The sequence below is a fragment of the Rhodamnia argentea genome, chromosome 2, assembly GCF_020921035.1.
Source record: "Rhodamnia argentea isolate NSW1041297 chromosome 2, ASM2092103v1, whole genome shotgun sequence".
In the NCBI taxonomy this organism is placed as follows: Eukaryota; Viridiplantae; Streptophyta; class Magnoliopsida; order Myrtales; family Myrtaceae; genus Rhodamnia; species Rhodamnia argentea.
Genome location: NC_063151.1, coordinates 36,161,973 through 36,188,933, shown reverse-complemented (window position 1 = coordinate 36,188,933; position 26,961 = coordinate 36,161,973). Strand labels below are relative to the sequence as shown.

The 26,961-nt window shown below is 39.4% G+C and overlaps 3 protein-coding genes across 7 annotated transcripts in view; 1 reads left to right on the top strand and 2 right to left on the bottom strand.

Annotated features, from left to right (window-relative positions):
• The window catches only part of LOC115738663 (nuclear-pore anchor), a 27,275-nt gene extending 19,548 nt beyond the window's left edge, over positions 1-7,727 (bottom strand). For all 4 annotated transcript variants that reach the window (XM_048273397.1, XM_048273399.1, XM_048273400.1 and 1 more), the window contains exons 1-15: positions 7,422-7,727; positions 7,178-7,324; positions 6,715-6,813; positions 5,999-6,127; positions 5,816-5,908; positions 5,658-5,723; positions 4,829-4,918; positions 4,673-4,750; positions 4,139-4,248; positions 3,609-3,729; positions 3,438-3,530; positions 3,075-3,123; positions 801-904; positions 658-726; positions 41-184 (exon numbers count right to left, since the gene is read on the bottom strand). In XM_048273397.1, the coding sequence (XP_048129354.1) occupies positions 41-184; positions 658-726; positions 801-904; positions 3,075-3,123; positions 3,438-3,530; positions 3,609-3,729; positions 4,139-4,248; positions 4,673-4,750; positions 4,829-4,918; positions 5,658-5,723; positions 5,816-5,908; positions 5,999-6,127; positions 6,715-6,813; positions 7,178-7,324; positions 7,422-7,727 (1,698 nt within the window). The remainder of the gene's footprint in view (positions 1-40; positions 185-657; positions 727-800; positions 905-3,074; positions 3,124-3,437; positions 3,531-3,608; positions 3,730-4,138; positions 4,249-4,672; positions 4,751-4,828; positions 4,919-5,657; positions 5,724-5,815; positions 5,909-5,998; positions 6,128-6,714; positions 6,814-7,177; positions 7,325-7,421) is intronic.
• Positions 7,728-10,307: 2,580 nt separating this feature from the next.
• Positions 10,308-11,040, top strand: LOC115736301 (17.3 kDa class I heat shock protein-like). The gene has a single exon (XM_030667932.2). The coding sequence runs from the start codon at positions 10,379-10,381 to the stop codon at positions 10,859-10,861; it is 483 nt and encodes a 160-aa protein (XP_030523792.1). The 5' UTR covers positions 10,308-10,378; the 3' UTR covers positions 10,862-11,040.
• A 945-nt stretch (positions 11,041-11,985) lies between these two features.
• LOC115736383 (protein FORGETTER 1) lies at positions 11,986-26,805 on the bottom strand. Of its 2 annotated transcripts, none has more exons than XM_048273401.1 (32): positions 26,247-26,805; positions 24,437-24,502; positions 24,144-24,317; positions 23,935-24,065; positions 23,778-23,854; positions 23,019-23,200; positions 22,793-22,870; positions 22,063-22,195; positions 20,881-20,941; positions 20,730-20,811; positions 20,301-20,429; positions 20,017-20,160; positions 19,819-19,918; positions 19,611-19,742; positions 19,261-19,334; positions 19,012-19,184; positions 18,839-18,932; positions 18,324-18,421; positions 18,108-18,243; positions 17,826-17,932; positions 16,567-16,662; positions 16,358-16,445; positions 16,161-16,281; positions 15,882-15,993; positions 15,679-15,802; positions 15,534-15,611; positions 15,333-15,451; positions 14,766-14,819; positions 14,588-14,690; positions 13,438-13,566; positions 12,612-12,723; positions 11,986-12,417 (listed from the first exon to the last, which is right to left on the bottom strand). In XM_048273401.1, the coding sequence occupies exons 1-32, from the start codon at positions 26,667-26,669 to the stop codon at positions 12,386-12,388; spliced, it is 3,762 nt and encodes a 1,253-aa protein (XP_048129358.1). In that variant the 5' UTR covers positions 26,670-26,805; the 3' UTR covers positions 11,986-12,385. The 2 variants fall into 2 exon arrangements, with proteins under 2 accessions (XP_048129358.1, XP_030523938.1); XM_030668078.2 differs by having other exon boundaries at positions 19,261-19,331.
• Positions 26,806-26,961: the final 156 nt, after the last annotated feature.

The window sequence follows — 26,961 nt, the reverse complement described above, 5'->3', positions numbered from 1 at the left end:
TTAATAGCCTGTCAAACGTGAAAAAATTCAAGGAACTCACTAGCCGATCTGAAATAACTTTTTCAGTGTCATATTCAGCGATCATCTCCACTGCTCCATTTGTCCCCTTATCATAAGAATAATCATGCAGATTGGACCCATAACGTAATTGTATATCACGGCATTCCTTCAAAAGAACTGTAACCTGAACATCACAAATAAACAAAAAATAATAATAAAGCATAGAAAAGAGGGTCAAAACACGAATATGCTTCAATCAATCCCATTCAATCCCACAGTAGAAATCGAAGACAAGGATTAACACTCAGAAAATTTAGTATCATAATCCAGAAAACACATTTTACGAGAGCTAAACTCTTGCAACTACGCTATGTTCGACCGCAAATGCAACACCTAGTATTTTCTTGCGCTCCAATCTTCAACTAGGCCTTAGTCCAAAATGCCTTCGAGGGAAAAGAATAATGATGTTTTGAGGGACGATAAGAGTACCTCAGAAACAACAGATAACACTAGCCTATAAGAAAGTTAAAAGGGCATAACACACACAAAACCCCCCCTCTGTCCTTCCTGGCCCTTTCCTTCCCTCCCTCTCAACTGGGAAAAAGCCATAGAGGACACATGCAATTATAACCACCAGCGAGAAGCTCTTCAAAATACCTGCTTTTGAAGATCAACAACCTCCTGCTGAGCAAGCACATAGTCTCGTTCATGCTTCTTCAGATCAGCCTGAGAAAGATGCATGATCACCAGCATAAAAAATGAACTGCAGACATGCTAAGCAAGCATATTAAACTCCTAACCTTTAACTCCCTAATAGCTCTCTCCAGGTTCAACTGTTCAGATGTAGCCTGCTGTAACCTTTGGTTGATCATGGAGTATGCTTCAACCATCCTCTCATGTTCAGCTGCAAGACAAGAATACTGCTTAAGAAGAAAGCTCGTGAGGGGTTTAGCCACATGGCACTCTGATATGCGAGCCCTACCCAGTAATTTGTTTTTGATGGTCAATTTAGCAAACATGGCACTCTGATATGCGAGCCCTACCCAGTAATTTGTTTTTGATGGTCAATTTAGCAAACATGGCACTCCGATATGCGAGCCCTACCAAGTAATTTGTTTCTGATGGTCAATTTGGCAAATCTTTAATCCTTGTGCATACAATCTTTATCTATAAAGATATTTTATTTCAATACTTGGGCATATATCGTTCTTTATGTATAGATTCTCGTTTAGAATATCTATATATAGTAAGACAAAAAAAAAGTTATAATCCATGATAAACATTCCACGATCACACATAATTTGGTAGTAAATTCTTTAGAATAATTGTTTATGAATATTTTTTTTTTTTTTTGGTCAGAAATTGTTTATGAATATAAGAACATAGACTTTATATTGAAATATCTATGTTAACATAAGGTTGACTTTGCATATTTTATGATATGAACATTAGCAAATCAAAAATAAAGCACTTATTAACACATATCTTATTAATCACTTTAAAATGTCGATGACGTGATTGTACATATTTAATTGATGTAAGATGTTAACGATCATTAAAAATGCTTTATAGCACCATACCCATAATATATGACATTAGAAGATCAATAAAAAAATCATCAAAGCCCATCTTTGATATATTATTATTATTATTATTATTATTATTATTATTATTATTATTATTATTATTATTATTATTAGTTAATTAAATAAATAAAAGAACCCATCACTACATATAACTGAAACATAATTAGTGGTTACCTTATTGTTAAACACATCATTACAGTTATCATCTTGCAATTCAAATATTTCGGAAGAGTTGAATAATTACAGATATACAATACAAAAATGTCTTCAACAAAAAATGATTTTAGATGACCATAAAAAATGTTACATATAGCATGATAGCTCATATTTTGAAGTTCATAAAAAAAAAAAAAATTACACATCGTTTTTTCAATAAAGGAATATTAAAAAAACCCAAAGTTTGGCAAATGTAAAAACCATAGATACATTACATATGTTTACTAGAAGAGAAGTTAAACTTTTACCATATTGCACAACCATAGATACATTGCATATGTTTACTAGAAGAAAAGTTAAACTTTTACTATATTGCACAATTTATCATATTTATATTGGAAAATTACATGTCAACAAGCGAAATTTTGCATAATTCAAATCTGGTTAAATGAATCATAATAGATTACTCCTATTACTTTATAGTTAACTGAGATAATTTCAATTAATATATAATTGGCAAGAACAAAATTCGGAATAAGGATTACAGTAAAGTTTTGAATGAGTTTTGGAAGAGATTCAATTATTATATGGATTTCAATAGGTCCTGAAGAAATTCTCCAATATAGTATACTTTAGTTAGCAAATATTTACAAATAAGTGAATATCATAAAATGATAGAAATCAATAGTATTTCAAGAAAAAGAAATTTACGTATTTTTTCAAAAACGTTATAAAGGAAAAATGTGCTTAAATGATATTTTACCAAAAAAGATGAGATAAATAAATAAGAGATCTAAGATCTACTGAACCTAGCTACATTTAGAAATGAGAACTAAGACTTCATGTTGTTAATTTTCGTCACAGACATTGCTTACACAGAAAAAAACAATAAATGGGTATGTGTTAGACTCATCAAAGGTTTAAAAAAAAAAAAAAAAGGGACGAAGTTTGTAAAGCGATCACAATCGACATACAGTGTATCCAACACGTTGCATCAACCCACTAATGATATCTTCAATCATCTATTGGCACTTCGGAGATTTTTTAATATTTTCAATTTCGTTAATTAATACAGCTATTCCAAAGCATATTTAAGAAACGTGTTATAGTAACTTATAGACAATACTCACGCTCTTTTTAATTTAATACCCATTTTTCTCATAGAGATGTCAAAGTATGGAGACGCCAATCATTCAGAAATGTGAGATGAATGTCAATATAACCTATTTGAATCAAGCCAATAAACCAAGTTTCCAAAGATTCAATAGAAGTAAACCAAAGACAAGAACGACAGTGCATAATGGTAAATTACTTTTAACTATTAGCACAAACCTCTTTCATCCAGAATAGCTTCAGCTTTCTCCTCTAGTTCATATAAAACCTGAATCAGCGAGAGCAAAGCAAAAACCTCGTTGTCATATCCATTGAACACATCAAGAAGTCGCGCAAGCCGACAGAACTGTAAATGCACTGCATACACACAAAGCAGTTTTCCAGATACACACGGCATGATCCTTTATCGATTGCACAATCTAAACTGGCCCATGCATCAAAACTATTCAGGTCCTTCGCTATTCACATCAACATAATAAGTGATTTTAAGAAACTGATTATTAACCAGGTCAATAACAAGGAAACACATGTCATGATATATTTCAGGGACATTTTTCAAGTAAAGTGATGATGCAAGCCTACCCTTTGTAATACAGCTTCAGCTTCTTTTCTTCCCATCTGCTCATGTCTCAATGCATCAACTGCCTCTTGATATTTTGCATACATCTTTGCGAGCTATACGAAGCACGTAAATAAGAAATTTTTGGAGATAAACGCATGCTTATTTAAGAAAATTCAGATTAAGAAACATACACTCCAACCATCACGCAAAAGGGAAGCAGCTAATGCTGTCCCTGATACACCTATTGGTACCCTAGGGACAATTGACCGATCATCCTGAACCATGTCATTAGGATCAGAACCACCCTTCCAACTGCATGACAGAATATAAGCATAAGCCCTGCTTTACGAACCCAAACTAGAAGCATATAAATTGATGAAATAACATGAGGTGATGGCTAACGACATTAACAATTAAATGAAAGCAAAGGGCATCAAAGAAACTTATAGAAATAGATCAGAGCAAAATGTTTCTATAAAAACCCATCCACAATCCTAGCTCTCACCACAATGCATGTCAGAAAGAGATCCCATAAGATAACCGTAAAATATAATTTGGAAGTATAGAAGATAGTTGATATAGTCTGGAAGATCAGATAGAACTTTCCAGTGGGGATCTCAATACTTAATGGTGAATATACAGATAATGACCGTGGAAAACATGCAATTATGACAAGTTACATGAGGGTACAACAAACAAAAAAACCTCACAGACGCCGCACCTTTCTAGACTGAAACTACTAAGAGGAAGAAGATTTGACTCATTATCTTTCCTCACAGATTCCATTTCAGCTTCACATTTTTCCAGTTTCGCCTTTAGATCTTCAGCTTCCTATACAAAAGAGTGAAAGGGAAAGAAAGTCAATAAATACCATAATGAAGCAACTAACTAGTATGGATAAATTGAATAGGACCCCAAGGTTTGTCACAGTACTATAATTGCCGAGATAAGTTAAATAGGGTTGCCACCCCACAAACTGCATTAATAAGGCAAAATGGTAGACCCGGATGCACAGTAATTATTTATCCTCGCAAATGGCAGCAAACACACTAAATTTTTACAAGGGGTCGCTTCAATCAAAACGTATAACATTACTAATTACCACTGACATCTTTTCATCCATGGTCAAAGTTCTACATCCTAAAATGAAAAAAGAACATAACACGAAATTCTTTAAATTCGCTAATGACCACCAGATATAAGGAACAATTATCAAATTAAGCTGCTCTTAAAAAGAAGAGAGAGAATAGAACACCTTCTCTAGTTGCCTTCTGGTGGATAACTCCTCTTCAAGTTTTTCTTTGTAGTTATTTTCCACTTGAGCTAAATGTGTCTGTCGATGTTGGGGGAAAGGAAATTACAAAATGGACAATCAAAGTTTTTAAACATTAGGTACTCGCTAAAACCTCACTTCTAAAGCTTTAATAACACCCTCAAGCTCGCCAGCCTTTCTGGACCATTCGTCGCTACTTTCTTTATACAATTCAACAAGTCTATTTACCTACACAAGGAAAGACATATGAGAAGCATTTGTTAGCAACAAGCACGAAAGGTTCCAGGCAAAGTATTTAAGAAGGGATACAAAAAAAGAGTTCCATGATATGCAATACAGAGCACTTCTCAAAATGATCAGAGTAGTATTAGGAATAGCACTTGTGGTCTTGGCATTATATAGACATGGTTCTACAATAGATTGAAAGCACGGAGACAGAGAAGAACACCTGGAGCTGTGAAGTGATTGCGATTGATTTGCAACAGACTTTTAAGTTACAGACCTCAAAGAGTGACGGACCTTTAATCTAAAGATATGACCTACAATAAAGAGAATATTCCGAACAGAGGATAAAAACCTATAAGGCTCCACAATTGACCTGATGCTTAAGCACAAAAGGCTTCTATCATGGGAATCATCAAACACCCCCTGCATGGATTAGAGGCCAAAAAGCACCTGAAAATCCTTTGCCAATAACAGAAAAGAATCTACTTCTTTCCCAAATAATACATAGTTTGATAAAACGGAATTGCTAAACTTCTAATTGTCTGTGCAATATACCTTCACCGGTGTCATTTCCATGGCAACGCACTTAAAGAAGACATGCAAATTCAGCCACGTGTCTATGCAGGTTCAGGTTATGCCGACACAAGTTTACTTACTTACAATTGCAAGATTATCAATTTTAGCAAATGAAAAGTAATTAAGTTCATGCTACAAAGAGGGAAAAAAAAAATTTATCACTTACAGTAGAGATTTCTGCTTGAAATCGCTCCTCATTGGCTGCTGCAGAATCTTTAGTCGAGCATAGCTCCTTTTCAGTTGAACAAACCATTATCACTTGTTTGCACATGCAACCTGGAAATCAAATACAACAGCAACAAAAAATAACTAACATCGTCATACCTCCTGCACGGCTGCTAGTTTCGCTTCTAGGTCCCTCGCTCTTTCCTTGTTCCAATTTAAAGAAGTAGAGGAATCAGCTAATTGTCTCTCTACCTGCAAAGGACGAAAGGGTCAAGTAGAATTCTACAGTTAAAAGTACACAGACTAGGATAAAGATAAGTTCTTGCAAGTTCAAACACTTACATCTGCAAGCTTAGCAGACATATCTGCTTCGAGATCAGCGTTGACTCTGCGCAACTCAACGGCACTGTCAATTTTGGCCTTCAACTCATCATTGAGCCACACATTATGTCGCTCAATCAGCTCTTTTTCCTAAGATACAAATTCAGAGCGTTAAAACCAGTAGCTCCCGTATTGAACCAAGACATCAAATGAGAAAGGGAAATGAACAAAGCATAAAAGATCATAGATATAATTCCAAATGACAATATAGATTGAATGAAGATTAATCACATCCTACAATATAGACTACAGCTCTGCTAAAGCATTGTGCCCTTCCAATGGCTAAATATGCAAATTGAGCCTGAGATATGCAGCGTCAGCTCCACTTCAATTGACTAGACCAGCTCAAGATTAACACGTTGTTGATCCTAAGGGGGTGAAATTAGGAGGGAGAGCATCGACCTCTCTTCCACAATAGAAAGAGCAGAGACAGAAAAAAAGTCATTGTAACAAAAGAAAAAAACTAATAGCGCTAAGAAAGCCAATAAACTGAAAGCGTTGTTCATTTACGATGATAATTAAAAGTAGGTTATGTCGTCCAATGTCACTGAGGTCTGCACATATCCTAAAACTTCTCCACGGCAACCCGCAATTGAGTCATACAAATACAATCAACGTAGGAGACAGAGAAAGCAGTCTAAAGAACGTCTAAAACAGAGAAGGAGCAAATAAGTAACCTGAGAGAGCCGAGAACAGGTAGCCTGGCTCCTAGTTAATTCTGCTTGAATTTCACTGAGACGTGCCTCTTTCTGAGAAGCATTCTCTGTCAAGCTTACCTGCAAAAGCGTATCAAGTAAGAGAACAAAGCAACCATCATTTCAAAAATAGTTTGTCCAAGATACGTTTACGTTTGTGTGTGTGTGTGTGTGTTTGGGGGGGGGGGTGTGGCCGCGGGCTAAACAGCAACTAGAAAAGGAACTGTATCTTAGTATAGTCATTGCCTGTGGTCACCTAACCGTGGAGCGAATTATGAAGAAAATTGCGATAAGACAACAGCATATACCAGCCTATTCCAAACAATAGAAGGATTACGGGGAGAAATGAACATGTTAAGAATGATCGTGCTCGAGGGATTAGAAGAGGAGGAGAAGGAGCAACAGGTGGAAGAGAAGAATATGAGAGGGAGAGAGGAGGAATTACGATCTTATCGAGATAAGACTTGAGGGTGGCATTCTTGTCGGAAAGCTCGAGGTCCTTGTGCTCCACCAACTCCATGAGCTGCCTCTTCGACTTGTGAAGCTCGGAAACCTCGGTGGTCAGCCTCTCTATCTGGCCATCCTTTTCCATCTGCAGACAAAACGATGGGAAACCAGGATAAATAAGAAAGAAGGAGAAGGGGAGAGGGGGGGGAAATAATCAAGAGAAACGGGGAAGGGTGGGATACGCATTGGAGGTGGAGGCGGTGCTTCTGAGACTGGAGGTCGGCGAGGTCGGAGAGGCGGTGATCGAGGGAGGACTGGAGATGGAGGGAATGGGACTGGAGCTGGGAGAAGTCGGAGGAGAGAGAGAGGTACTTCTGCTCGAGGAGGGAGCAGGTCTGCTCGGCGGTGATGGAGGAGGCGTCGAGCTGGGCCTTGAAGGAGTCGAGCTCCCTCTGAAGGTTGCGGATGAAAGCATCGGCTTTCTCGGCGACGAGAGCGGCATCGTGGGAGCAGCGAGAGAACTCGTCGTCGGAGAGGAACAGGGGCATCGTCGTCGTCGGAGGAGGAGGAGGAGGAGTGAGAGAGAGAGAGAGAGAGAGAGAGAGAGATCAATTGGAATTTGGAAGCGGTGAGCGTTCCTTTGAAGGAGGAAGGAGGGCGTTTGAAGCGCCTGGGCTTCTCAGGGGAAGCCCTATTTCATTTCGTTTCATTTCATTATATGGGCTTTTGTTAAGTCGGCTGGCTACGACTTTGAGCGGAGCACGAAATGGTACGAGTGACGAGTATCAGTCCTAAAACTTCGGAAAATTTTTTTACGAAGGCATGAGTTAGAACTCATTTCAAATAAAGGTTTAAGATGTCATTTTTATTTTAAAGAAAGGATTGACCAATGGTATTTTCGTTATTTTTTTATGTCCTTCCTTTCCCTTTTTTTTTTCTCTCTTCTTTCTTGCCGGTGGCCGATTTCAAGTGATAGTTGGCCATCGACATGGGCTAGGCGAGGGGTCTTTGAGGCTGGCGAGGACCTCGCCCAAGTGAGCCAAGGGTGGACCTCGCCTAGGTCTACACCATCAGTCTGGGTAGAAAAACCTAGGGGTCAAGTCCATTGAGGCCGACCATGCGGATACAAGAGGGATCTCTCGAATAATCTTGTTCTTCGCTTGGAGATCCCCCAAGTTCGGTCTGGATTCCAAATCAAGAAGATAATGCTGGGTAGTACCTAGAGGGATCATTTTCTACAATTCAAATCGGCGAGACTTCTAGCCACATATCATATGGCAAAGAGAACATGCATTCATCTCCGTAATCGCGAGGATTGCCCAAGCCAAGCGAGGGCTTCCCTCGTCGGTCTCGAGGGCTGCCTTGCCTAGCCCTCGCTAGTGGCTAGTTATCACTTGAAACCTACTACTAGTGACAAGATGGGGCCAACAAATGGAAAAAATAAAAGACAAAAAGGAAAAGAAAAATGACAGAAATCTTGTTGGTCAGGCCCTCATTTGAGAAAATAATGACACTTTGAGCCATTATTTGAGAGAATAAAAGCATTTGAAGTCTTTATTTAAAAAATTTCCCTAAAATTTATCATCAACGTGCAATTGATTCTTAAAAATTTCAAAAAAATATAATTTAAGTTTTAAAACTTACCACAAAATAACAATTAAGCTCTAAAACTTTCTAATAATGTAATAAATCATAAAACTTCATAAAATTATCCAATTAATATTATTAAATCCTATAACTTGTTAACATTTTCTATTTGTCAAGTGAGACGGAATTAATGGAATGATTTGATTGTACCAATTTGACAGATTTTAGGAATTGATTGCATTTTCATGGAGAGAATTATAAAAAAAAATCCTAAACCTATTATAATTGTGCCGATTCAGTCATAAATCAATTTTTTTTTGGCAATTTAGTCTTAGACTTTTTGCAATTGTACCAATTTAATCCATCCGGCGAAATTTGATTGACTGGTATCGACGTGGACGCCGGCCGGGTGACAACCAAATATTTTAATATTATTTCTGAATTTTTTATTTTATTTTTCCCTTTGTTTCTTTTCTTTGTTTTCCTTTTTCTTTTTTCCTTCCTCTTCCTTCTTGTGTAGAGGAATGCCGGTCTTCACAGGACGCCAGTCTTTCTAGGGATGTTGATCGCCGAGGTCTAGCGACCGGCCAGAGGGAGTTCAGGCAAGTCTATGAAGAAAACGTTGGGGGGGCTTGTCTTGGAATGAGAATTCAAGAGTAATCTTCTAGACAGGAGAAGGGGCACAGGCTGGATAATACCATAATATATGCTTTGGGTTGTGGGAAAACTTTCATCGCCTTTGCCGTAATGGGTAGGAGTGCCAGCTTATCTGCAAGCTCTCATAGAACTTGGGATATCAAGAACGCAAATGGGAGCGGTGGCATGAGGAGGTCGCCATGGCAGTGCTAGGCTCGCCTCGCCAAATCCGGGCCGGCGAGGCTCGGCCTCGCCCCTCCGTGACGAGGGGAGCCTCGTCGTCCCTTTGGCCAGTCGCCGGACCTCGACGGCTGACATCCCTGTGAAAAGCGGCGTCCCTATGAAGACCAACGTCCCTCTGCAGAAGAAGAAGAAGGGGAAGCAAAAAAGAAAAAGGAAAACAAAGAAAAAAAAAAAAGGAACAAATAAAATAAAAAATTCAGAAATAATATTAAAATATTTAATCGTCAGCCGGTCGGCGCTCAAGTTAGCGTCGGCCAGCCAAATTTCGCTGGATAAATTAAATTGGCACAATTGCAAAAATTTTAGGACTAAATCGATAAAAAAAAATAATTTAGAATTGAATCGGCACAATTGCAATAGGTTTATGATTTTTTTGATAATTTTTTTCCATTTTCTTATTTTTATAGGATGAATTTGATTAAGGAATCCGGACATTCTAAATCTACCTCGGATCTAGTCCCTTTGTATATGGATTAGATTAAGGAATTGGAGGTCCCCACGGGCACGCCGAGCGCGACAAACTTCTAGCCTCTCCCAGACACTTCTCAAGCACTACGACTTCCACAAATCCAGAATTCAAACTGCACTCCAGGTCCTTCAGGAAGCCACCACCAGCTAGTCTCCCTTCCTTCTATATATAACTACCTCCTCCCTCTCCACTTACTGTTCTGGATTAGCACGTGTACATACTTCTCTTGCTTCCCCATACCACAACCACATCCGATCCGAAATCATGTCTATGCGTCCCTCCGGTTTCATTGATCATCCCTTTGCAGATCTGATCACTTACAACACATCATCAGACCCCCAAGCCCAAGTGGACTGGAAGGAAACTCCCAACGAGCACGTCTTCCACGTGGATCTCCCCGGCTTCTCCAAGGAGGACGTGAAGCTTCACCTTGTTGATGGAAGAGCCGTCCAAATAAGTGGGGAGAGGAAGGAGGAAGACGAAGCCGCGGAGAAAGGCCGCAAATGGCACCGCCGAGAGCGGGCAAGCGCCTCCCGTGTGTACCGCCAGTTCCATTTACCGGACAGTGCTAAAGTCGAAGAGATCAAAGCATTGATGCGGGATGGCGTGCTTACTCTGACGGTGCCCAAAGATGAGCACAAGAAGAAGCAGCAGCAGCTGAAGCACAAGGCCGTGGAATTATCCGGCGAGGACCGTGACCATCATCCCCTTAAAGGATTCGGTCGCTTTGTTTGCTGCAAAGCTTAAGAACTTATAGCGAGAGCTTAGGCATGTCTTTGCGTGAAACCGATAAGTCGTCTTCATTGTTTGGTGATGTCATTGTGTAAGTAGATGTTGTTGTCCTCTTCTTCTTACATAACGTACTCACAAACAAACGCTGTGTCGTTGGACTTTGAATGGATGAATTGCTGAGCTGTTTGCTGAAATGAATCCCTCTGGTGCACTTTGGCTCCTTAGCTGCTTTTCATCAGTTACCACGGCAATCCCGTATATGTAACCAAAAACACCCTTCCTTTGGGATTCAATTGATGCAGTAACCGATCGCCAATCGCTTATGTGACAGATTTTAGGGATAATTACCAAAAAAAAAAAATTAAAAATTATTATAATTATGCTAATTCAGTATTAATTTTTTTACATAGTTAATTGAGTTTTAAATCTTTTGCAATTGTACAAATTTAGTCCAACCAACTCTGACGAGAATAATTTTTAATATTATTTTAATATTTACCAAATTTTTAATTATTTTATATTTTATTAAATGATTTCCTTTCCTTTCCTTTCTTTTCAGGGCCCTACCTCCACCAGCTGTTGGCAAGGGCTCACAACCCTCACCCATATTTGAGTGGGCGAGGGTCTCGACTTAGCGGCCCACTGTCGGCCCTAACCCAAAAAAAAAAAAGAGAAAAGAAAAAGAAAGAAAAGATTTATTAAAAAACAATTAAAAATTTGATAATAAAATATTATAAAAAATTATTTACGTTTGACATCACATCATTAGCATTGATCATCCAAATGAACTGAATTATCCCAATTGCAAACTCAATTAGCAAAAAAATAAAAAATAAAACTGAAATGACACAATTGATATAATTTTAAGACTTTTTTGGGTAATTATCCCCTAAAACTTGTCACATAACAATAGTTTAGGAACCAGTTTGCCAACTTGACACAATTACTCACCCAAAGTACAAATTCAAGAATGCGTACGGCAAGACCGAAAAAGACAAACAAAAAAAGTTACAGAGGCATTACCACCCAAACTCAATTTGCCATGTTTCCTTCGGCGTATGCTATTTGAGAAAAGCTCCGGTTGGAGTTCTCGCAAGAGCATGTACAGTGGTTGTTACGTAACTTTACATCAGTTCGATAAACTTCACGGAGGAAGCAAACGTCGACTTAAACAGAGTGAAAGATTTAATATCCCTGCATTGTTCATATGAGTCCCTATGAGGATTGATGCAACTTAGTTCACGAGACATTCATTCCCAACTACATATCAAGCAACCCATCCCTCCCCTTTCTTGACAAGACCTCCTTCGTATACAAAATCAGCGCCCAAAAATGGAGCAACAATATACATGATTAAAAATGCAATTTCTTGTGGTAGGGCATACTTTCCCACAATGGAATGTTAGCCTACATTTCCCACAAATTGAAGTCTGCCTGCCTGCATACCGTAACTCGGTTAATTAAGGTTGCGGTGTCCTGACGGAGCCATTTAACTTGGCTGTCAAATCTATTTACTCATGAAAATGCTGAACTGCCATCTCAATCATCTATATCCTGAACCCACGCCAAACCTGCAAATAACATGTTTTTAAGTACCAATTACACTATGCGGCAGTAAAAAAACAAGGGAAACACGTCCCAGCAACCAAAGCAATAATAGAGGTTTGACATCCACACCAGGAAACAAGACGACAAAAGATGGTTATGCACAAGCATACATGGAGAGAGAGAGAGAGAGAGAGAGAGAGAGAGAGAGCAAATCAACCTTGGAGCACAGATTCAATGGCTGAATTTGGTACAAAAAGCCCCACAATACGCTGTCTGTCATTAGTAGTTTCAATATGCACAACACGGAGGCGCTTATGACTTTGCCGAGCCTGCAAACATGTAGATTGAGGTTTCAGCACCTTCAACGAGACATAACACTAGCAATAAGTCCCACTACCAATGAGATAGGTATCGTTCAATATGCATAATGAGATGTGCTTCTGCCAAAAGGAACTATAGTGAACAAAAGCTTGTCAAATCAAACGAAAGGGATTCGATTAGAGGATTGCCCCGTCTCTATGGCATTAAAAGCTAAGCATTAAGGGGCCAACATACAGCAGTTCCATCAATATCATCCCCAGAAACGATATCATCCAGAAAAACCCCTCATAGAGGCTGCTCCAATTGCAATCAAATGCACAAATTTGACAAGTCAGTGATATTTACAAGGAAAACAGAAAGCTCATAAGGATGGAAGATATCAATAATATGACTAAATACAGCTTCTGAAAGTGCAACATATAAATTGTAGTATAAATCTATTCCAGCCCTTGGTCTCGAGCAAGATAATACTAAAATTTACGATTCACTAGATTATCCAACCACCGCTTAGCAACTGCAATGTGAAAATTATGCTGGCCTCGCTGCAACTATGCAGTATTTGTTTCTATACATATGCAGTTATGCATTGTTGGTGTCATCTGGAAACGTTGCACGGTAATTCAATAATGAAAAAGCGTGCCCCAAAAAATGTGCTCCTAGACCACCAAACTCTTGGTCGGGGAGAAATAGTGGCAAGTAAATGTAACAGCAGGGCAACCGACCTGCTTAGCAAGGGCCTTTTCGATAGTGCCCCAGACAGGAAGAATGAGGCCACCCAGGACATTTACTTCCTGTAGTCTCCTCCCAACAGTGCAATAAGTGCCAATTTTACAGTTGGGGCCGTGCATGCACTGCAATCAAAATTAACACCAATTAGAAGACAGCATTTCAATGAACCATCAGCAAGTTAAATGATTGGACACATTACTAAGAAAATGCACTTCTTGGTCATACAAAACCATAGAAACAATGGACAGTGACCAGTGGGACAGGGACTTGCTTGATTGGCAAGCAAGAATGGATTTCTCCTCATAAGTCTATAAGAGAGAGGTATCCACAAAGTTATTAACAGGAAAAGTAAAGCACAGATAACCAAGCTTGTGCAACTCCTTTTGACAAATGGTAGGAAAGAAGTGAGGCTCAACAGTGGGAGACAATCCAGATCTAGCAACAATGTTGCCCTTCACAAATTGCAGTTTCTACTTTATGTGAGTTGGTGTCCTGGCCATTAACAGCTCACAAAAAAATTTCCAAATGTTTTTATGAAACTAATAGCTATTATACTGCCACTAGTCATAAAACTCATAAAGTATGTCTAAAAGAGCCAAAAATTCCTCATTAAGTCTGCGAACTTATCGGCATGGCTAAGCACCCAGATCAGAAGTCAAGATAGATGAACTGACAAAAAGGAGTAAAAGGCACTGTTTTCCAAGAAACAGAATAACTCCATTAAATATTGGGGACGAACATGCATATATTGCAGCCTAGCAGATATTGACCACATAGTACCATTATAAGTGAAGCAGAACTTCTATAAACAGCAAATTAATCTAACCAGAATGCCATTGCCTAAACTTGTTAAGCAGATTCATGTAACTCTTCAGATGGATACAATTTAGGTTAACCCAAAAAAAAAAAAAAAAAGGAGCAATAAATTTCTCAAAAGATCTAGATAGCTCAGAGACAATGTCACTTCATCACACATGTACATAATAGTGCTTGGACCACAAATGTCAAACTTGAGCTAGAAATGCGCATCCTCCAAATTCTTCAAGAAAGCCAATCCTATTAGTCAATGTCTGGGAGGTACGTATTGTATAGACTTAGCCTGTGGCCCATCGTAACAACATAAAATGAATGATTTGTCATTACCTGTTTAGAAGATACTTCATATTCATCTTCCCAACTGCTTTGAGCCTTCTCCAAGGAACTCATTTTTCTGTACTTGTTTTTCAGCTCCACTAAAGGCCACTCCCTGCCAAAGGCAAGCCACCTTAGTAAAGAAATCTCGGAAAAAACTAATTAAACAAATATCACATTACATTGCAACCTCAATGACTCCCCAACAGCTGGCCGGATTATCTTGAACATTCCTGAAGTAGAGCTGAAGCACAATAATGAGAAAACCAGCAATTCAGATAGATATCATCAATAATCCCAAGAGATGACTGGTCAAATAAACAACTTTCAAAGTCACCTTCGCAGAAATATGAGGTAAAGACTCAAAAGTACGAGAACAAAAGTGGACATACATACTAAAATATATAAAATTAAGAACACTCTCATCTGAGAAGCAAACTCAAAACTCTTCCAAAGAAGGAATAACAGCCTTGGCTCTTCACGATGATATCACTGAGAAGATCTATCTCAACATATCTATGTCCTCCACTATGTTAGAATGCATCCATTATGACAAAACGATAGTTGATAAAGAACAGTATAGGAGCCACAAGCATGAGGTGGAATGAGCAGAATTATGAAAAAGATTCTTAGAAAGAAGGTTACTGGGGACTCTACTTCTCTAGCAGTGGAGATTCCCCAAGATAGTTATGCCACCAAATAAACAGTGTCCTACGAACAACCCCAAATCCCAAAGATCGGAAAATCCAATTATTACCTTTCACACGCTAAGATGAAATGACGCCTTCCCAACCATTCTCTCTTGGACTCATAGAAACCATCACTCAATGAACCAATGCCATCCTTTTGCCTCTCCTCTAGCAGGGAGCTTGCAGACTGAAACAAAATATGATCCCAATCTGAGTGATGAAGCACAAAATAAAAGAAAAAGATGAATCTTACATTAAGCAAAGAGCACCTCCCAAGTGATTCCACGATCCAGAGTGAAAGTAAAGAGCACTGTTGATGCACCAGATGTAGGATCAACATGAACAGTCTGCAGGAAATTCAAGTTAAATGGCTCAGGAGCGAAGCTCAGAATGTTGAACGTGGAAAAACCTCACCTTTGGAGTTCCTCGTAGTTCTATAGTATTTGCTTTCAGGTCAACAATGCCTGAATCAAGATGCCCCTCAGTGCGTGCATTTTGAATGACCAGATTTAGAATGCCGACAAATAGCTCGAAAAGCCTGGAAAATATGTTAACTCAGCGTGTTGGACTGTGACCAATTTCAGACCATCATACCAATGAATTCACATAAAACAAACCTATTCTGAATCTCAGGTGGCAGCCCCAACAGTCGATTGAGAAAGCGACCAACATCATGCATGTCTGAATCAATTATACGACCAGAAATCTTAAAATTGTCTTTTCCATTCCCTATACAACCATAAAAATAGCTTTCAAAATTACAACAGCAAAGCAGAATGGTGTATTAAACATAATACCAGAAGTCGCAACTCTGCACAGATACACTAAAATATCACAAATACTATTTATTAGCTTAAAATAGGATTGACATGTTGTGCCAAAGACTCTGAGATTACCAACAACTGTGTCCCTAACTATCCCAACCGACACTAATGCAGCCTTTGCCTTCACCATAAAATCCCGGACTTTATCAGGTTCTTCAGATGAACATCCTGGAGGTACCATTGGAAGGGAATCCTGTAGAAAAACAAAATTAGCACTTCTCCATTATATATAAAACCTAGTACAAAAAGGGTCACAAGGCATAGCCCACCAGCTCCATTATTCCCCTATACATCAACATCAAGGCCTTCTTTCCATATGTGCTGTCATAATTGTAGGCACTCAAAGATGGTCCCGCGCTGCTGTTGATTGTAAGAAGTAATCAAGTTTACAAGTACAAAGATAGGTTAGCAAGCAATGGCGCAGAAGGCAAACTCAAAACTTTAAATGACAAATGAGCGTATTATTCAGAAAACTCACCGGCGATCTCCTTGTGTTAGGGCTCCCAGAGACTCTAATCTCTTGGCAATGATAGATGCAAACCGACGTTCACCACCAAGATTGGTGAAGAGCAGCCTGTGAAGCAGCATAAGGGGGACTATGTCCATCAATACCAACAAGCTCATCATTTCACTTAACCCCAACAATGGCATGAATATGTAAAGCCATCCCCCACCCACTTGAGCAATTCTAATATTGATTCAGTGTATAACAATCCCAGGTCAATGATGTGGTTTTTCCTTGAGCCATGTAAAGAGAGAGAGAGAGTAACACAAGATCCTGAAAATCTTTGACTTCCAGTAAAATTCCCTCTTGACTGCACCATGCACCATCTCCACCAAATCGTGCATTATTTTCGCATCAACTAGAATTGAGGCAACTAAATTTCTTTCAAAACAACAGAGCTCAGTGAACCCTTGGTATGAGCATCTTTACGCTGCTTTAATCTCTAGCAATTTTGGTAGTCTCGCATCTAATTAATCTTCCCAACTAGTCTCATTTGCTGTCCAGCAGAAAACATTTAGTGCGGGGTTCAGTCCACCAGGATAGACATGTCCTACGGGTGCACTTCCTTGCCTCTGACCACTGAAATAATAATAAAAAAGCTGGACTCTTGCAACCATTCCTCCCACTTATCAGTTATCACAAGATTCTCGAGTCATTTTCGTCACTGAGAAGTCAAGAGTAAAAGCATAGAGAGAATCACGGTTGTTCATGTATTATCAGAAGATGAAATTATGCAACAAAGTAACTTACATTTTTCCTTACCAAAAAAAAAAAAAATGCAACAAAGTCAAAAACAGAGAATTGTAGCCAGGCTACAGGTTTCACGTTGGGAATGGAAATGGACAGACAGCAAATCTGGCCCTCCTCGTGAACTGAGAAGCATCTCAACACAACTTAAATATCACAGAATGCATGCTGATACATCACATCTCATTTGTATGTCTTCATACTTCTCATGACAGTTTATCCCCTTGTTATGTTGATTATGATTCAGCAACAACGATGCCCTCTAACTTTAATAAATTTAGGCCCAGAACAATTTCTAATTTAACTTGGACTCATTAAATGCACATAGAGGTAAGCATCAAATAGAGAGATAGCTTCACACTAAAGTAAGACTGAAACAACCATCGCAAATCACTTCTATTCCTAAACTTTTCACAGAAGCATTGCAATCAGTTTAGCATATATCAAATTTGAACAGAAACTAATTAAAGCAAGGCCTACTCCACCTGTACACAGGTGCGGAAGCTTGGTTTGACCGATGAGTTCTGCCGAATTGTTGAATTGCCCGATCAGCACTCCAAGGAAGTTCCAACGTCAAATGCACCCTTCTTTTCTATCATAAGTTATCAATGGCAGACAAACATAAGCGACAATACCAGACAACATTAGGTGAATGTACACAAAATCTGATCTTTGAAATTAGTCAAGAAAAGAAATTTCTGTCAGCATCAACTGAGGACTTCTAGGAAGCCTTGGCACAAAGTAACTCTTCCGGGGAAACAGCTCACCTGATTTAATGCTCTTCTATCTGCCTGCAAAGAAACACCAGCAGATCCAGCCTCAGAGATTATAGCCACCAACTTCTTACCATCCATAAAGAGCTGCTTTTCATGCATGTTGACCATCTCCATCGTGACTTCTTTCCTAAGACAAAACTAGAGTTAACTCTAGAGAAGCTAAATAAACTGTATTGCTTAAAGAAAGATGCCATCAAACAAACTTACGTGTTACGTGCCTGATAAGTAACACCTTTCCCACTGGAGGCCCTAACAAGCATTCCTCGCCTTCCAGTCATTTCTGCAACTTTATCAGGGCCTCCAAGCTGCATAAGCATCATAATTATTCAATTAACTACAAAAATCAGATGGAGCTATAAGTCCCACCGAGTTTACTGTTGATAGATCAAATATCATAGCAGAAAACAATGTTAATAAAAGAAATAGCTTACAAAACATCAAATTGTCTTCATAAAATTCTCAATAAATTACTTCAACTTAAACAAAGCCCCTCAAAACAGCTCCCAAACGATGAAAGAAGGCTTGCAAGATAAACAGGTGTTTAAATACGTAAAAGCTGATATGGTAAAAAAGGCACCAATTAAAACATCTTGATTAAATTGAACAATTAATAGATATTAGCAATCCTGGTGGCAAAGATCAAATGAAACACACTAAAGTGCAATCAGCTATGCCGTGATGATATAAATATAAATTTTATGACAAGATTCAACAGCAGCCACCTGATCAATGATGTCATCTAGAGGGTTATTTGGAAGATCCAGTGAACGTATTATCTCCAGAATTTTTGCTTTCCGCTCCAAAGCTGCTTCATACCTATAATCAAGATCACAATGCTTTTCAGCACAGCTGCAAATGTACTCTGCAAGCAGAAGACAGTATGGTTTATTTCCACCTCTTCAAAAGTTCTTGGACGTATACATGTCTAGCTTGAAGATATTCTTCTGTCTTTTGCTTGCATGAGTGACACGACCATTCTTCAGATACTATGTCTTCCATAGGCGGGACAAGACAAGCAGGATGAACCAGTTGACCACAGCACGAACACTGAAGCAACTTCTTCCTTCCCTAAAATCATAAATATAAGAATAACATGAAGCAAAAGCATACATTTCATCACACAAGGAAGAGAAGCGGTGATTACCTCTTCGCCATTGCATATTCCACAGATTTGAAACTCATCATCAGATTCAGCCGAGTCATGTGCGGAATCAGCTACTTGGAACAAATATCAACTTAGTTATTTGGACATACAAAATTGTGGATTTTAACAAGTAAAATGCAAGGCAACATAATTTGAAATCTGAAGCAAATACTCTCATAGTGGAAAACATATATGTGAGTGATATTCAAATTACACCATTCAACCATACGTAATCACACAAAAACGATCTTGTTAAAAAAAAATCATAGAAAAACGACCAATGCGAAAACATACATACTGAAGTGAAACAGACAGAACTAATGTCATACATACAGCCTAACAGAACTCACAATCATCATCTTCATCACTTTCATCATCACTAGCAGGCTGCCATTTTGCAACCTTCCTGACTCTTCCTTTTATTGACACATCAGGTCTGGCTGAATGCCTCTTCCTTTGAAGTTCCTTCACACTTTCCTCTCCTGCAACCAAATCATACTTTTAATTATACTAACTCAATGGGGAAAAGTTTTGGATTATAGTTGCAGTTGCTCGTACCTGATAGAGGTTCGGGTTTTTCAGGCAGAGGATAATTTTCTTCAACAAATTTCAGCAACAGTTCTCGAGGACCCGAAACAAAATCATCAAGTTCAAGACCCTGAGAGATAGCAAGTTCCTATGATTGTCTGAAAAAGAATGCATATTGCTCGCAAAGAACATTAAGTTAATTGGATGCAATACACTTGTTACACTGACATATTTTGTGATAGCTTCCTCAGTCCTTGCCTCTCCAGTGCTTTGGAGGCCAATAACAACACACTTATCTTCTATCAATGCCTGCTTCGCTAATCTCACAACTGCAGGCACCTTTGCGGACATACACATGTGTCTAAAGAATCTCTACAGTAAGAATATCGAAACATATCAATGAATAAATGAAAACCAAAATAGCCATATAGCTTAAGTCCAAAAAGGAGGAGCAAATGTAAATGGAAAGAAAAGAACAAATCCTACCACCAACAATCTGTAGAATGACATACCTGATGGCTTGCCCAATACAATCTCCACAATTGACTGGTATTTGGTTTTTCATCAGTGAGAAAGGAACTTGCTGTCAGCAGTTCCACTCGCAACTCAGCCCAAAACTCCGCTGCCTTTTTATACATGTCCTGCAAAAACACAATAGGTCAACCTTTCTTACACTCACCATTTACTCAGGACATACAAAACCTAAAAGACGTCTGCTTACTAATTCTGAACCCCTAGTAGCTCATCAATCTATTTAAACTTTAATAGTTTAACAACCTACTCAACAAAGGATTGGATGGGTAAGCATGCCAAGTTCATAAAGACTGAAAAAAGGCGCAATAACGCGTGTCTACGTCCTAGATGGCCTATTTCTTTGCTCCGTGAGATTTGAACTTAATATTTCTTTCAAGTAAATAGTAAAGCATATGATTTCAGCCTACCATCATATTTTCTTCAAGAGGTGCCTCCACAATTTCAAATTCCGAGCCTTCATAGCTAAGTGTACGGCACACATACATACCCCTGAAACATATCATAAGATCAGTTCCAGCAACATCAGATATTATGCATGGAATTAGTTGAACCTATTACCTTGCTTTCATGTCCATTGCAACAAGTTCTAGGGCCCCAACACCACCCTTCTCAAGAGTAACTGCCATTAATATGAAGTGATAATGTTGAGTCTCGAACTTAAATCATAGATAAGTCACAAGACAAAATCAAATCTAAAAAGATATATGTCCTCAATCTGAGAAAAATCCTCTCACAAGGAGCATTCTTTTTCTAGGACCAAAAGAGAACAAGATTTCGTCTAGTTCATCAAAAAAGTCTAGTAGGTTGTATGCCAGTACAGAAACAGGGAGCTGCAAGACTGATCATCAACACGGTAGCAATATTTAAGATGAAAGTGAATAACCTCCAAGATAAGTCAACATGAACAAGGACTTTTCCTCCATATGTAATATGTGCATACTCTGATGGAAATGCTTATCAACGTGTGCTAGTGTGCTGTTCCTACGGCAAGAGGTTACTATTCAGCTCAATTTGGAGCTTCATCATGAAAATCCTCATCTTTTAGAAGCTTCATTGAAGCATAATGCCCTCTCTAAAAGCCAAAATTGGTATCCAGTTAAAGCCACTGAGAAGCTTTTCCTGACATTGTCAGTAGAATCTTGTCTTAGAAAATGATCATTAGCACTCCCAACCATCATGTCAGTGATCCAATTATTATTATTTTTTTTTGGGGGGTCAAACAGTGATCCAAATTGAATCGTTTCATTTTTGGCCATAAAAAGGCACTGTATATCATTCAGAAGCTCAATTTTCTTTACAATTCTGAACACACCCAACTCTGGAAAATACCTTACTAGCTTTCGAATTCTTTCAACAAGAAAATTACTGAATCAATTAACAGGACTTTAATCTCTGACTGAGTAGAGATGACACGAAGCAAATCTGGTCAGGAAGTACGATGGTAACCATTGGTACTTTGATGCCAGTAAGGTCATAATACAATGGCAGAACACTGCTGCAAGTATTAATCCTGGTGGCAATTCAACCCAAGTTCAACAACATAGCCCCGTAAAATAACCCAATGCATGAAAACCAAAAGCAAACAAATGTCGTGTCAAACACCAACATGCCACTTTGCAAAAACCTCACCCATAACAGAAAATTCAGGAACCGATATCAAGTCCAGATATGTTAAATAGGAAAGCTTGGCAATCAAAGTGACAGCATTAAGAGATAAAATAATCTTGTTAAACACAATACCCAAGAATTCCCTAAAATCCGAAAAGCATGTTCCAGCTCCCCAAAGTCCAAGGCGCACCATGTAACCCATGTTGCGGGGTTCAGATGCACCAGTTGCAGAGCAATAAATGACACGAGCTTCAGGAAGTCGGGCCTGCAGTAGTAAACATAATAACTTTTGAAGTTTAAAAAAAGCTCAAACTCAGTGCATTAGCAGACAAAACAGCCAGAGCTCAGAATCTTCTACAGTAAGTCAAGCAGCCCTAACAAGGATTAAACCGAGGGCAGTCATTATGACAAGGGACTTGTTAACGAAAGTACCCTGAGAGCACTAGTTAAGACCCCTAAAAACAATAATAATGTATATCAACACATTTTGAAAATTCAACAATGAGACATTTCGACAAATTCACCTACTTCAAATACAAATCTATGTTTCATTAGGGAAACGTTAAAGAGTGCCACTAGGGCACTTCTTAGGGGCCATTAATTGTGCTCTGGAACCCCTAAGAAGAGCACTAGGGGCACTCTTTAACGTTTCCCTAATGAAACATAGATTTACTCAAAGGTCTACGGTTAAGTGTTTTTGAAAGCACACCATCCAGTTATGAGATACAGAAGTGGAGCATCATCTTCAGCAACCCATACTGTAACTTACACTACTGAAATGCAAAAACTCTAAAAGATGGGCCACTCAAATGGAGTAAAGAACATGTACAAGATATAGTTCCCTTATTCATTTTAAGGATACCTGAATCTCAAGAACTGCTTCACCTGTTCGTGTTGATTGGCTTCCAGCTTCAGGCACCAAATTCTTGGCCTTGTGGCACTACGTTGGAACCATTGAACTTAGATATAAGGTGAAACCAAACGCTTGCTCCATCAGTCAGATAGGCTTTCAACTCAGTATTGACAAGGTATAGAGGATAAAGAATTCGGACATGATCACTATTACCAACGAAGTGTGATTGTATTACCTCATCAAATATGACGAGCCCATCAAATTCAGGTCCGCACCACTGTACAAGCTGCTGCAGACGAGACCGTCCTTTCTCAGAAGATGCTATAAGGCTGCTATATGTCATAAACACTACCCCTTCTCTCACCCCAACAGACTTGGAATCGAGCTTTGAATAAGGAAGCTTGTTCAGAGCGTGCACTAATCACATGAATCAACAGCTTATGTTACTTCCTCTTGGCATGAAATAAGTTACATAATGTAAAAAATGTAAAAAAGGACAGCATCTTGATGATACTTCTCAAGACCGAATCAGGCAACAAATGCTAATGTGAGGACATACTAATACGGCGGTGTTAGAAGTATGAAGGGTAAAGTGGTCTTTTGGGTTTATTTGATTCCAATGTATAAATACTCCTTTACTTAATAATATTATTAGCTTCTTTTTCCTCTAACATGGTATCAAAGCCACCATTAACCCTAAACACAGCCGTTTACCGCCGTTAACCACCAAACACAGCCACCGACCACTGCTTAATCACCGTCGACCACCCACCAGTTGCTCACCTTCGACCATCGACCCTCTTCCTGCCACCACCGGAGTCGACCGCCAGACCAAAAGACCACTTTACCCTTCATACTTCTAACAGGCGGAAACAACTATAGGAGTAGCTTACCATTCCTTTGAGTTTCTCTAAAAGCTACTATGGGATTCAGTTGCACATGACATGGTATGAGAAAGACATTTTCTTAATAGTTTCTTGAGTTTGTTATTTACCTTCAACACAAGTTGCACCTACGTCATCCAGATCTCTTCTGGCGTCGTACTTCAAGTCAGAACCAACAGATATCCACCTAGAGATTGTGAAATAATTACAAGATCATTTCCACTGAGATTGGTTAACGATCAATATGACATGCAAATAAAAACTTACAGCGCTTTTTTTCTTCCTTGATGCCAATTTTCCCATATTAACCCAGCAATAGTTCGACCTTTACCCACACCAGCTCCATCTCCAACAAAAAATCCAGCCCTAATGCCATTGGCCAGGTGCTGAAGGTGTCTCTGTCATGACAACCGAGATTTTCTAATGAGTGAAGGCACATGGACATAATTTGAACTAGTTGCAGCCATGAATGTAACCTGACAAGCGTAGACCAGTGTCTCGATTTGCAAGCATGACAAGACCTTTGAGGTCTCCAACTTATCCCTAATTTTCATGTCGTACGTAGGCTCGGGAGGTTGAACTGCAGATAACGATGATGTCTCAACAACTGGATCCGGATGAGGAGGTCCAATGGATAATTTGAGAGGTCGCTGCTTATTAAAATAATCAAAGGATCATGAAAGGAAGTTAAAGAAATTTAGCTGACAAGCAAGGGGCTGGTTCAAGTGAGGAAAAAAAAAATAAAAACAACGATATCGGGAACACTCACGTAGTCTGTAAAAGTTTCTCCCAACATCCCACCTTCATCTTCTTCGCGCTCCACTTCAATGGCCACCTGGAAAAAATTAAAAGATGACAAAGAGTACAGTTTGCTTAAAAATGGGAAAAGTGAATAAGCAATCAGAATATTTTAGTATAAACAATTTATGAACATTCATTTGAGATTATTAACATAAGCAAGCCCTCCAAGGCCAACCAGTCACAAGTTCTATCCTAAAGCCCATGTTCTCATCTAACATGACACCTCAAAACCTTCAACCATAAATAACTGTTCTTCTTCTGCCACCAATGTAGACCATTTAACCATGCAGCATCTCGACAAATAAAAGAATCTGTGCTTCTCAAGCTCGAAACAAAAGTATCTGAGGTAAGAAAATTGTTATCGTTTAAAACTCTATGAAAAAACTTCAAGCATACAGATCCACGCGACCCAACTTCTAAAAGTATCACCAGAACATCACCTGATTTGATAAGATTGGTTTCACAAAAGCAGATTCAAGCGACAGCCCTTAGTTACTAAGAAGTCCTCACGACAATATGAGATTAGAATTGTATTTAGACATGACAAATTCAGCTAGATAACAGAGATGTTGAAGAATGCAAACTTGCCTCTAAATGCAGATGACTCATTAACAATATAGCTATGCCGAGGAACATATGCCGAGCTCAATTACTCCTGGTGACGTAACTAAGCAGAAGGAGACAACACATCGTCTCATCAACCCAAGAGAAGTGAAAAACAGACAGGAAGCATGGACAAGAACCATCTACCGCTTTTCCCTCCTAGATGAAAAACTCCACATCTTTCACTCACAACAATGGCTCCTCAAGTAATAGGACCATAAAGGAATTATGATAGAACTCCAGAAAGGTAGGCATACATTTCAAAAAGAACAGAGACAGCGAATCACCCCCTTCCAATGACACATTCCATGTAAGATCCGTACCTTCAACATCCTGCCAATATTTTCTTATGCCTTCCACCGACTCTTTTGATCCAAATCCTATTAAAGTTCTTATCCTCTCACTAGAGCATCTTAAGGTCACTATTCCATATACTCACCTTAGCGACACATTTTCCTACCGAAAATCACATCTAAGTGCTTTGAGATATTTGAAGATAGATTTTTTCAAATTGTTAAAAGTGCATTTTTGTTGGATAGGCACTAATAGGGTGCCAACCCTTATATGAAAGTTACTAGCAAGAAATAGTCTCACTGTCCACCACATCTAGCGCATCCAGATATTCCACTCTTCAGTGGTGATTAAAGAGCTAATCTGGTGGTGAAGATCAAGGCGTACAAAACCTTACACTGTCATCTTCCTATCCCTCCCAATATCTGAAGAAATTCGAGATGATGTAAAAGAAACAGCTCTCTTTACAAGTGGGAGAGCTTCATGTCTCGTCACGAGATTCAAGTTACTATGGAAGACAATTCCTGTATTCGTTCTATGCTAAAACAGTCATTTCCTTCGTCAATTAACTTGTTATAGTGGGAATCACAAATAAAAGGGCATACTGTATTTCGACCCCAAAATGAAGGAACTTCCAAGTAGTAAGCCTCATGAAAAAAAATGAAAATACAGACAGGAAGCCACATGGGTATGAAGTTAAGGGGAATGTGGGAGTTAAACAAACATTTGAGAGTAGTCCGTGGCCAATTGAAGTAATAAGCACGATATACTTATAGATGCCATGACACAAACGGAAGAGGATATGGAGGAACCTGATAAAGTGCGTCAGAGAGAATAAATGGGAATTGGAAATGGATAAAAGAGGAAAGCAAAGAGGAGAGAACCTCGTTGACGTCCTCAGGAGGAGGAGGAGGAAGAGGAAGAAAAGGCTGCTTGACAGCGAGGTCGGTGTCGCACTGAGGGCACTTGAAGCGAGAGAGGCCATGGGGGACGTTGAGGAGGGCCTTGCAGTGAGCGCAAGGAAGCTGGATCTTGGTGGGATCGATGCCGTGGGCTGGCTTCAATTGGGGGACTCTGTTGGGGGTAGTGTTATCGGAAGAATTGTAGTTAGGAGGAGGATTGGCGGGGGTGGTGAGCTCGGGAGGGAGCATCTGGGGCAAGTGGCAGGTAGGGCAAGAGAACTGCATCACTCCCCTCCCCACGCTCAGTATCATCCGGCAACCCGCGCACCTGACCTGCACACCCTGCGGAGCGGTTCCTTCCGAAGCAGACAGTGGCGGAGGAGGAGGCGGTGGCTGTTGCGTCATGATCCTCGGTCTCCGATTTCCGGGGAAATGGTGCACCGGCTGAATAGTAACAAGGTCTCTCAAACTCTGGCGCACCAGCAGTCGCAGAGAGAGAGAGAGAGAGGTGAATGGTTGAGTTAGAATTGGTGATGAATTTGGCCAAAAAAAATGGTGGGAAGGAAGAGGAGAAGGGAAGCGGAGAGCGCGCCCCCGGAGAGTTTGGAGGGGTTTCGTTGGCGTGTCGATGCGTCGTGCCACCGCTCTCTCGCGAGTCCCGACCCCGACCCCGGCCCAAATGAAATTGTTAGGAAAA